The following is a 12,759-nucleotide window of genomic DNA, read 5'->3' on the forward strand; positions in this document are numbered from 1 at the left end:
CTAATGAGGTCTGCCATCAAACATAACAGCAACAGAAACTGAAAGAGTGAAAAATATACTGGTTTTACCTATAGCTTGAGAGGAATCCACCATGGATATTCGAGACACTGGTGTTAGCAAACTGAAGAGTTGCAGTGTGAGATCAGTAGTAGTAAGGGAGGTAAATCCTTTCAGGAGTAGCTGCTGAAGCCCTGAGAAGTCTGCCCACTTGAGCTGCCCTTGCAACTTCTCTAACTTCTCCCGGTTTTCGGCTTTATCTAGTGGCAAATGAGCCAGAAGTTTATTCAGTAACCGCAATGCCATTAGATACTCAAACTCAAAATCGGATTCCATCAAAGCCACAGCAACCCAGAAGATAGTGGCCAGTAGGTTGGTTGGATTGTTAATATGGGATGGGTCAGTGAGACTGTCCTTTAGAGAAGATGAACTTCTGGTTTTAGAGGAGAGGCCTTGCTGGGTGCATGCCTGAATTCTGTCTAGAGTGGCACTGCGTGGTGGATCCGAGGACTTGTCCACATCTCCAAACTTTTTAGGTACAGAGAAGCTCCTCTGGTGCCTGCTTCGTTCAGCAGTGGCTGTGTTACTGCTCGCAGGATTCACATTCAGTTGGCCTGTGCTTTTCCGGTTTGCAGTCAGCTTGGTGCTTGATGTTAAATCTGGTGAAGATGAACTGAACCCAAAACAAAGAACATATATTGTAAAGTGTGAATGCACAGCTTGAAACTTGTAAATATTGGATGCATGTACTTATCAAAATGTAAATAAATTAACAGGAAAAGTAAAACAGCGAACTGTCTATTGCATCTTGCCTTTTTTATTCCAGAAGTTCTCACAGACATGACAGAAGTAAGGTTCATATGGCACTGTGCCAAATCTAGCAGGATAACCCACAGTCTAGATAGGTATAAATGACACAGGGATAGAAGAGACAGAGCTGTGAAGTGACTTGTAGAAGTGTCCACAAAAAGGGGCAGTGGTAGAACTGAAAGCTGTTCATCTTTAAAATGCTTTCATCAGTGGAGAAATGTCAGCAGCTGGCAGGAAACATACACAATGGTTTATGGAATGATGTGAAGAAATGTAGGAGTTAAAAATACTGTATATTAAGCAGAATGACCAATATGCCCCATTACTCTTGGAATATCAGTCGTGTGGCTGCCAAAGTTCTCCTTGCTAGTACACGTCCTTCAGAAACCTTGTCACAGCTTCACTCCACTTGAATTCTAATAGCTCTTGAAGACAGTTTACAGAAAGCTGAGGTGTTTCAATTCCAGTGATTTATGCCTCCTTATGGACATCACATGATAATGTGATGATCCAGACAATCCCTATCAATTATCTGTACAGATGAACATGCTCAGTACTGGCAGTAGCTGAAATTTCCCTTATTGCACACATGCCCACTTTAAGGCCAGCAGTCTCAGAAAGATAGTCTAAGCCATCAGCAAAAACAGTATGGGAAAAAAACTAAGAATAACATGACGTATGAAACCAATATTCTAAACAACTTTTTTCCTAGGTATGCTTTCAAGTATATGATACAAAAACACAAAGTGCAAAAACGATAATATTTTTCAAGGATATTTAAATAAATTATAGCCTAGAGGCAGCATGACAGAATTTACAATGCATTGGAAAGCTCCATTAGTTCTATCAACATTATTTCAGCTATTGCAAAATCTGGCTGAGATGTGCTCTTAGTCTAGTTCTATGAAGGCTGCAAATGAACCCAAGTATATAAAAAATCATTTTATGCTGTCAGGTTGCAGAACCACACACTTTGTATCATGAGACGTTGAAAAAGAAGGATATACTTAGGTGGGACAGGCTCTTACCGAGATAACACTGTCAGGAGATCACTGTTCTTCAAACAATCAGACAGATTATCCACTGCAGCTTCCAACGTAAGTAGTGCTTCCATTACATACCCCTATCAATGCATGAGATTAGTCATTTCAACAAAGATATTGAAAACAATGAATATTCAAAAATATTCAGTTCATAAAATAAAGTCATCTATTGAAAATAATTTCTCCTGAAAATAGAACAACATTCACACCACTGCCATTATCCTGAACATTAAAATGTCACTATAAGTGTGTTTTATTTTCTGCCTCTGACTGATCTATGAAGGAATGCAAGAAGAGAACATATCTCATCAGGGGACCAGTAATGGCATACAGAACCTCTGACTTGCAGGTCACTGGTTTAAATTCCATGCAAGCCATTGTGACAGAATACTACTGTCATCTTGTGGCAGTTTCATTACCTACGTAAAATATGGAAGCAATGTCAGTCTATTTTTTATTAAGAGCTAGCAGTTCTCTTTGTGTAAGTCATGAATCTCTTAATAAATAGGCTCTGACTGTAAGACTTCAGGAGAGAACAGTCTATTTAGCTAAACTGAGTGAACATCTTGGTTCATTGAGAAAAGACTGGATCGAGTTAGGTCAGTGTAAGTTTTGTGCTGTTACGGATGGTGTGGATTTCTTTACTCAAAAAGATTTAAGCATTTGAGGAATGAGGTGGTGTCTATTCCATGCTGTGGGATTACATTAGCAGAGAAGATGATTTGCTTCTTAAGCACAAATTAATGATGTGAAAAGAGAAAAATGGTCACCATGAAGATTCTTCAGTGACATTTACTAAATGTCTTCTATGTGCTTTATAAGACTGTACAGCCTAAAGTGGGCTTTGATAACATATTCAGTAAATTCAGAGGCACCCTTTTTTTAAGGCCGCACTGTACCTTGCATCACTTGACTCCAGAACCCCTTGTTAAAACTGTATTTTTTAATTAAATATACCTTAAATTAACAGCGCTGTGAAGAATTATGTACATATGTACCTGAATCTCATCTCCATGCTCTCCAATCACTTCCACCAATCTTGACAGGAGGTCAGACAATGCATGAGCAGAAAGGGGCTGTTTTAGGGCCCTGAATATCTGGAAAGAGCGACCTGCATAGTGTCTTGAAGAGCTTGAAAGAGCTGTTTGTAAAGCAACTTCACTCAGATGCTGCTCCAAATGAAAACCTAAGCAAAAGAGCAGGAAGTCAGTGTTTTTAAATTTTTTCAGTCTTTACTGTGGATCATATACAGGCTGAACTAACGCTCTGGGGAGGGCATACACTCTAGTGCATCCTGTAAAGCCCCTAAGAAATGAACATGCAGAAATATATCGTCTGGGGAGAATTTCCCACTTTTATGTTTATTTCACATAGAACGTAAGAAAATAAACTTTGCAAATCCAAAATTTTCAATCCAGAAATGTTTTGTTCAGAAAAAAAAAATGCATTTTTCATCTGATTTCAATCTTTTTTACAATTCTCGGACAAACTTTGAAACCACACAGTATTCTTACCAGCTGCAATGCAAACACTCCCAGACTTAAAGCCAAGTTGAATTAGAAATCTATGAGCTTCACTAGGCTTTGGATAAGATCTTTAAACATTAATATGAATAAAAATATAAATACTTATTTTGAATTCTGCTTTGATCTTGGAAGATATTTAAACAGTGACCGTGTTGGTATTCAAAATATGTTTGGTACATTTCCTATGCTCCAAAAACATGATAAACAAAAACTAAAATTTAATTGCCAGAATAAATTATTACAAGACATTTACTTAGTAACTACAATCTATTTCACCAAAAGGACATATAGGAGCTTTTATCTGGCAAACCAATCAACCAAATGGCTTTCTACCAACAGCTCTGAAGGAATCTTTAACATTTAAAGCAGTTCTTTCATACGTCATTCAACATTCTTAAGACGTATGCTATGTTGTGCTTCTGCATAAGCACATCTACTAAATCACAGCAGATAAACATTCTGCGTGACCCTGAGAGAACACTCTTTTAGCTATGAAAGCAAAAAAAAAATATTTCTACCTGATTTGGAATCTTTAAATACAGATACAACATGACGCAGAAAATTAGTAAGCTGTTCGGCACTCTTGGTGTTCTGATTTTTAGGCGTGATATCTTCATGGCACCACAGTGGACCAAATGCCCTTGAAGAAATAAAGTGCAAAATTGCTTTGAGTTGTCTGAAATAAATGAAATCAGTTAAAATATAAAAACTGTAAATTCAATTAGATATTTCCAGGGCCACAATCTGGAAATTATGCAACTGAACAAGACGCACATGAGCAAGATGCAAGTAAATAACTACACCTTTGCTATATTTTACAAGGCTTTTCACTTAAATTATATGCTCTATCATTTAAGGAGCAGCATAAGCAAATCCCTGTTTTTGAATTTGTTATTGTGCCTAGGATGTGCCAGCTATAGTCAGCAGTTAATATCAGTTTCGCCATGGCCTTTCACAATACCCTGCATACCTCCTGTCTACTTGTATGATAATATAACTGTCTTTTTCCATTACTTCACTGCTGAACATAATAGTATCAGTCAATTAAACATTTTATTCTTGTCATGCAGGACTTTTTTTTATCACGTTCCTGACACCGTAATGCTTTTAAGTACCTACCTACTACTACAGGTATCAATAAAAGAGGAACAGGAGTCTGTAATTACAATACAAGCTCAGCCATTTTCCTTTGAATCCTTTAAGCTGCTACAGATAATTGTAGGGAAGACATAAAACCATGCATTTTGAGTACCAATGTAACTTCTGCTTATCTCCACTACCTGGTTGTCAGAAACTCAATTAATTTGTTTGCTTTCTCATCTGTTTCAGCAGCAGTGTCCATGTCCTCAACCTCTTGTGTAATCTGGGGGAGATTTCCACTGCTGCCTCCCAGACTGATACTGGAGGAGGTGGAGCTGGAACTCAAGCCGGAGTCTGGCACTGGAGAGGACTGGTATTCCCGTAGAAAGTCTAAGCCACCTGCCAGCAGAAAGGGAGGAGATAAAGATGGAATGCACTGTTGGGCCAGTGTTACAGATGAATGCGTCCATATCAAGCAGCTCTTCTCAGAGCTTCTGTGGGGAAACATGGGAGAAACCTGCAGAACATAACAGCCCTCAAATAACAACGGGAGTGAAAATGGTAATGTTTTTAACTGTGCAGAATCCATTGCAAAATGAAGAATATCACAGTCAAGACAGTTTTCTCTTTTACTGCTCAAGAACTACAGTACTTGAAAAAACAAATGTTTCATGGCATTTGACATTTTGTACTGTGCCTTTTTATAAAATTAATTTGGAAGTTAGCTAAGTATATGAAAAATTCAGCTCGTTTCCCTGGGCTAGCTGAACATTGTAAAGCACTCTTTAGGATGGACTTTTTAGGACAACTATGTTGTCCCAATTTTACAAATGTAACAGAAACAAAGACACAATGTTTGACTATAAATAAAGACTGGACTATTCATATTAAATATTTTCAGCATTAAGGTTAAACAAGTAAGTTTTCAAGTGAGTAAGTTATACAAGTGGCAAGTTTTCAGTCTGCTGGATCGAAAACTTGCCCCACAACTTCAGAGCTGGAATAAGAAACTAAGACCTATTTTCTTAAGGTTAGATTGCTAGTCATCTTGTGCTGTATGTACTGCATAAGAAAAACTGGCTTTGTGAGAAGACAGGGAGTAGAAGGGGCCTCTCTACTGACAATATACATAGGTCACTCCACAAGTAATGCCTCCTATTTATTTCTAAAGAAATTACAATAAAGAGCACAATAACCCCATTTATAGAACAAATTCTAAGCTACAAAACACTATTTTTCAACACAGTCACCACTGTTGGCTATGCATTTTCACCAGTGATGAACAAGAGACTGCATGCCAAGCTTGAAAAAATCCGCATGGATGTCTGAAATGTACCACTCGCTGCCTCACTGCGCTCACATCCACTGTTTGGTCTCCATAAACATTCAAGAAGCATCAATGAATGTTGATTTTTTTCTGCGTGGAGTAATGCAGTGACATACTTTTGCTTCTTATGCACTTCCATGTCAGATGCCATTTTGTCAGACTGTCCCTATGGTGCCATTTGTTGCATGGTGACAAAATGTAATGGAACATCAGTGGGAAGGTTCAGTGTCTACTGCTATACCACCAACATACATCTCTGACATCATGGGCTTACGTAATAAAATAGGAAGCATTTCTTTTGTAGCAGCCATTTATAAATCCAAGTTATTTATTATTTTGCCTATATTCTCAAAGAACATCGGAAATGCCACTGATTTGATAATCTTCCACTTCTCAGTGTATCATAATGTTCTTCACTCCCTCCCAGACTCTATATCTCTGCACTGCTTCTGTGATTCCTTCAAATCTCAACAGTACATTTGCTTTTAGAAATTAAATGACAGTAGTAAGCTAGCTGCTTTCAACAAACTGCTTCCAACCGATCCCTTAAATCCAGGTGAATTGCTAGAAGTTAACAGAACATCCACTTCATAGAGATATAAAGTAAGTCTAGTAAAGCAGAAACAGATTACAGGACAGAAATGAAGTGCACCTGTGGTATACAGGAGGGTTTATAGCATGTCAAATTTAACTTAAGAATGGACAATCTGAGTTGCATATTCCAGCTGTTCTTCCTGTACTGGAAATATTTCTCTTTCTCTCTCTCTCTTCTTTTTTTTTTGAAGACTGAGGATGGATTGCCCTTATTTAAAGCACTCCTGGCCACATAGAGGAAAATTATGAATTTATTAGCCATATTTATTTTTAAAATTTTACATTTTGTATTTTGCTTTACAGTAGGTAGCTTTCTCACTATCACAAGAAGTTATTTGATAGTAATTTGGGTGCATCTTTAGGGTAGTTCACATGGAATTAATATTAGTTGAAACTGTTTGAATTTGCTACTTTACTACTTATATTTATCAAAACAGTTACATTTTAGGAAAACGACCTTTACATTCTGCTTTCAGAAAACTCTCAATACAATGCAGCATTCTTCCTCTTCTCTTTGACCTGTATTACCTGTATAAAGATATTCAGGTAGGTATGCTGGTTGTACTGTCAGAGTCTTGGTCTCATTCATCTCTCTGGTCTGAAGAAGCACTGATGCGATGGCTTGATAGTTGCTATTGCAAGACAATGCAATCAGAAGGTGAAGCAGTAACTTCTTACTGTGTTCAAAGACCTCAGGGCGGTAATGGTCAAGACCTAAAAGGAAAGGTTACAGCAATCACTGAATATGAAGCAATAATAAACAAGTTCACATTCCAGAAATAGCAAAAATTCCAAGGCAGTTCATGGTAACAGTGCAAATTAGATGCAGTATTTCTGGACACAGCTACTAGTGTTTTTACTTCAAAGGCCTGAGTGTACTTACTTGCCAGACTGAGATTTCACTCAGAAGATACAAAACAATCTGTTGTAGTATATCCTTATGCATTATGTCTCACTGCAGCATTAATTCACTAGGGCCAGAAATCCCCTAGAGATGAGAGATTCTTGGTGGTGGTCGTATCTACCTTGCTTACCGTAGTATCTAGCTTTCCTGCAGAGATCAGTTTTAAAACTAGCACAAACTGTAAGAGGTAAATACTGGTTTATAAGGAAAGGAACTGACAGACAAAATTCCTTGAAAAAGAATGCCACTTACCAGTGAGACAGAATGAGAAATGAGTCACCAGCTCAGGGTTCAGAACTGAAACTGAAGGTCTAGCACTGAGACCCTGATCTGCTCAGCACTACTGCTGTTTGCGTGCTCCCAGATTTTAACACAAACTGAATAAATCATAAATCACCAACGTAATGGAACCAGATTTTCATAAAATTAACTGCACTGTGTGGTAATAAGCATTTTCTCAATTCTCTTTCAGTATCTTACATGATATTTATAAAAACTTTCTTGCACTTAAGTACTGAATATTTGAATTGTTTTCCTCTCCTGCTCTTCTTTTCATAGGATATATTCTTCTTTAAAAAAGCAGCTTCTTCACTCAAAGTGGCAGCAGCCAACAAGCCTTTCAAGTTAAGTGTTTTCTTGCTGGTTCTTGTCTGGCCTGAAAAAATGCAGCTGCTCACACTGCCATAGTCTGAGTCATGTGCTTTTGGCTCCTATTATCAGCTCTTTGGAGACCCTGTGATTGTGCCTCACACATCTGCCCATAACCTCCTCCAGAAGAAGCACTGCTAACCTCTCCATCACTTTTTCAGCTTCTTTAGGTCTCTGCTCCTACTCTTCTTTCTCCATTTCCTTCCTTTTGCCAGGAGCTAATGACTCCAACCTACTCTGTTTTAACACGTGGTGCTCGGGGACATGATTTAGTGGTGGGTTGTTAGAGCAGTATGGTTAGGCTGCGGCTGGACTTGATGTTCTTGAAGGTCCTTTCCAACCTAAGCAATTCTATGATTCTAACATACACTTTCAGGAATGAAAAGAATAGAACAAGTTCTCTTAGTTGGAGACGACTTCTGTATTGGCAGTAGTTGTAACTGAAGAACACTTAACCTCTAAGATCATGTACAAATACTGACATACACGAAGTGAGAAGTTCAGTCTTTGTCCTTCTGTGGTGCTGAGCCATTCTCTAATTTGGAAGAGTGCCTGAGAGGGTAAACTTCTGCGGGATGGACACATTTCCATGGTAAAGTAGTCTTGCTGGTTCATCTTATTTCACACTGGTTGCAGAAGAGTTAAACAGCAGTACTTCTCATGCACTCCTGACACAGGCAGGTTCACACCAGCAGTCAGCCTCTGCTTTACTGTTAGTATTACACACCATCCAATACCATATTAAATACATCCATCATAGAATTATTTCACTACAGCATTGTCCCAATCCTCCTGATATATGGAAGGACAAAGGCTCCCCAGCTAGCTGCCATGCTATTTTCAGGATCCTTTTCAGTCAGATGCACCTGCCCACTCACATTCCAACAGGACAGAAACACTTCATTTTCAGTCACATTCGTACCTGTGGCTAACACATTTAGCATCGCTTCATTATACCATCACCATAGAGCTCTACTATAAACTACAGAAATTTTTCCATGTAACAGCTCTTGAGAAACTGACTTTGAAGCCTAGAGACTATGATGTCATTTTAGCTCCTGCTTTGCTTTCACATTTAACTTCAATTTCACATTTAACATAATTGAGAGCTCTCAGCCCAAGGGCTGTCTCAAAAGGTATTCACAAGTTTCTGCTTGTTTCTCACCAAATACTACAGTGTTGAAACATTATTGCATGAACTAATCAGTAATGACATTTTTACAACAGATTACAAATATTGTAACTGTGTTTCTACATATGTTCCCTGATGGTTCCCTGATGGCTCCTTACAGCTCTCTTAACTGAAGTAACCACCCTGCTGCATTCTATTTCTGTTCCTTCTTTTTTCTTCTGAGAACTTCTAACTGCAAATGCTAGTTACAGTTTCAACTTGTTTCAAATCATGCTAAAGAGGTTGTTTCTTTGGTTGTTATTCATTTCATTCATACACTTAGACATTTCTTATTCAGCTTCCTCTTGTACTTGAAAGGTTGATACCAACATAAAAAGAAGAAAAAAAAATTGTTATGGGTAGCCGAAAAATGGAACTGAACTTCTAAGTGAGGAATACATGAGAAATGTCTCAACGAAACTGTCCCAGGAAGTCCCTTCCAGCATGCTCACAGCTGTTCTTACTGTGCTTATTGAAAAGTGTGCCGAAATCACTGTAAAAAACACAATATTTCAGTATTTGATGAATATGCATTTTCAAAAAAAAAAAAAACCTCATGAAAAATTTCAAGTAGAACAGCTAGTAACTGAGTAACAGAAAAGGAGAATACCTTCTTCAGCTGTATACCAAAGTATATCACATATTTCATCACTGTGCTCTAAACTCCCAGCTTAATCTTTATCACCTGCTGAACAGCAGACTCTTCCCACACTGTCGGCAAGTAGACTTGGTGGTAATTATGGGGATGAAATGAAAACTGGACTACAGTCTCCAGATTTATTTTATAAATCTCTCGCTGTGTTTATTGGTGAAAATTAGTAGGCTTTGTAATGCTAAATACTCCTGTGAACTAAAAAAAAAAAGGCCATGCAGTTTTCATAATATTAAGTGGTAGGATAAGGAAGCTATCACTCTCTGGTTGAACTGGGTTATGGTCAGGAATAGACACAGCAGTGAGGGAAAAGGAGTGCCTCTAAGCTCAGATAAGAAACATGAAACATAACAAAGTATTCCACTAGGAATTATATTAATGAAGCTTGCTTTCCAGTGGTCTGTGTCCTACCTTCACTATCTCTGCAGTGCATTCATCTTGGCTCTCTTACATAATATTTTTGAAAAGACAAGAGATGACATTTGTGTCTGTATTCCACATCTAAGGCATGTGCAGTCTGGCCAGCTGCCCATCACAAATAAAAAGGTACAAAGGCTGAGTTTCACATGAACTCAGAAGAATTTGCCATTCTCCTAGGTGGGTTCTGCGTTTACTACAGATGCTTTAGGAAGTCGATCATCTTCAAACTTCTATCAGTCTTTCATTTAAAAAAAAATTTTTTTAGGAAGTCATAAAAAGAAACACAACTCCACCGCTTTTCTCTTTTTTTTTTTTGTCCTGCTGGTCTTACCTAAAAAGAGAGCATGTAGCAACAAAGGCAAGTGAAGGGCCCAGTCTTCTCTTACACTGTGGTCCACTACCATCTCGGTCATGAAGATGACAGCAATATTGCACCTGGAAGTTAAACCACGGGATCAGTTTGAAACTTCTTGGAGATGGGAAAAAATCAATGTGACAACTATTATTTCAGAAGAAATAAAATCTCAACATTGTAACATTCAGCATTACACATTTTCAAATGTGTAGCATTTCTCAATATGATTAATGCTGAAGTAACTTAGGAGTACTAAGCACATAAGTATCCACTACTGAAAAAAACAGTCAATGTCAATATAAATTATGTAAAAGAGGAATTTCAGAATATACATAGCCCAGTTAGAATAATAGATCAAGGAGAAAAAAGTGCTATGAATAACAGCCACACAGGCTTAGACAGACAAATTTCTCATTCCTGTTTTGGCTTTGTTGCTTCAGACTGATTCTTAAAGTGATGTCCTACATTGTAAATAGACTTTCTAGTACAAATCTGGAAGAACTGCAAGCCTTTATTGCATTTTAACATCAAAGTGCAGGAAATCAGCAGAAATTAAAGATTTATTTTTAAAATGTTCTGAGTGGTGGAACAGTTTAGTTTAGTTTTGGCCAACCCGTAAGATGAAGCATCTCAGTGTCGCAGTAAGAAACTGCTCACCTATGAAGGGGTCCTCGGGGTGTGATAGTTTCTGGGAGGAAGTCCACGAGCGGTGCCCAACATCCTCCATTGTAAGGCATAGGCAGAGGATGTGGTTGTTTGGTTTCAACAATATTCAGTAGCCAGCTTGTATACGGAGAAACAGGGTCATCTACACAGAAAAGTATTAAAACAGCGTCTGTAAAACCCAAGTCCAGTCCCTCGTTTTGAAGAAATTATAATATAGAGTCTATGCAAACGCATCAGCTCAGCTGTTTGGAATAATGTGATAAGATGACATTAAGTTTGCAAATTCCAGTGTTCAATAACAAGTGATACATTTTTAATCCCTCTTTCATGCTGCTGGAAATTAAGCACATTCCAGGCAGACAGTACTGAATTGTACAAGCTGCAGCTGAATCCCTGCTGTCACTTAGTAGCTTTGGATCCAGATCACAAAGCAACAAGCAATAGACTTTCTCTTCAAAAATCAGAGGAAAGTTCAGCCAAGGAAGCCAAGGAAGATGTTGTCAGAAGCCATCTGCTGCAAGGAGCTGCGTGCCAGTGACACATTCCTGCAACTCCCCACCAGCAGTACCCTGGTGATGCTACAAAGGCAGAAATAAAGTGTCCCAAATTAGGAAAGAGACACAAGGAATATAAAAGTCATCCTCAAGTGTGTTCATTTTTCATCAGCAGGGATGAATTACTGAATTTATGAAATGTGTTTACTTTTGCTTGAGTAGCTGCTGTACTTTAATAAACAAATAGGATTTTTTTTCCACCTGCTTATTGCAATGATAGTCCAGTAAGTTGTTTCCACCACTTTGTCTTTTTTCAGCTGTGCACAGCTGAGCTCATCTATCTTGCATCTTATTCCCTTTCATTCTTCTCGACCTTCCCATTAGTCAGCTTTTATTTCTCAGGTCTGGCAGTCTGCAGTACAATGCTACGGAAAGCATGCTCTTGAAAAATACCTAAGCATTGTCCCTCAAGAATTTGCAGTGAGAATGTTGTTTTTTGCTTTGCTGTGTTGTTGTTACAATTAATTTCAGGTAGATTTGAAACTCTCACCACTCTCTTCAGCCTTTTTTTTTTTTTTTTTTACAGCTTGTACCTGATGCTTGTTGGCTTTGCCCACAGGACACACTGTTTTGATGCCTCAAGAAGTATCAGAGCCAGCTTTTTCTATTAAACATCACTAGGTGGTTTTGATAAAACATCACCAGCTTTCCAGCTCTTTCAGAGCTCTTCAATACAGTACCTACTTCTGCAGTTGGTACTATAATGCCAACTTTATCATTCCCATTCTTCAGCCCTAGTCTTCCAAGGGACCTTTAAATTCTTTATGATTTAAACCTCTACTTGTTTCTCTCCTCTTCTGGAGGATGAGTAATTATTTATAGTTAAAGCAGAATAAAGTGCCTTGATAAAGCAGCAAAGTACAGCAAATGCACTTATTCATCTTACAAGGATTAACCAGAAAGTGTTTGCCAAAAGCACTGCACAGTTACTATTCGTAACCACCAGATTAAGTGTTTCATATAAAACTGCTTCATAAAATCCACACTAAAAAAAAAAAAAAAAAAAAGTAGT

At 38.1% G+C, this 12,759-nt stretch overlaps 1 protein-coding gene across 5 annotated transcripts in view; it reads right to left on the bottom strand.

The window, feature by feature from the left end:
- Positions 1–12,759, bottom strand: part of FRY (FRY microtubule binding protein) — a 241,890-nt gene that overhangs the window by 43,883 nt on the left and 185,248 nt on the right. For all 5 annotated transcript variants that reach the window (XM_021378243.1, XM_021378227.1, XM_021378219.1 and 2 more), the window contains 8 exons: positions 11,185–11,335; positions 10,504–10,607; positions 6,906–7,091; positions 4,657–4,855; positions 3,895–4,016; positions 2,849–3,036; positions 1,836–1,930; positions 69–670 (listed from right to left, as the gene is read on the bottom strand). In XM_021378243.1, the coding sequence (XP_021233918.1) occupies positions 69–670; positions 1,836–1,930; positions 2,849–3,036; positions 3,895–4,016; positions 4,657–4,855; positions 6,906–7,091; positions 10,504–10,607; positions 11,185–11,335 (1,647 nt within the window). The remainder of the gene's footprint in view (positions 1–68; positions 671–1,835; positions 1,931–2,848; positions 3,037–3,894; positions 4,017–4,656; positions 4,856–6,905; positions 7,092–10,503; positions 10,608–11,184; positions 11,336–12,759) is intronic.

This window comes from Numida meleagris, chromosome 1, assembly GCF_002078875.1.
Source record: "Numida meleagris isolate 19003 breed g44 Domestic line chromosome 1, NumMel1.0, whole genome shotgun sequence".
In the NCBI taxonomy this organism is placed as follows: domain Eukaryota; kingdom Metazoa; phylum Chordata; class Aves; order Galliformes; family Numididae; genus Numida; species Numida meleagris.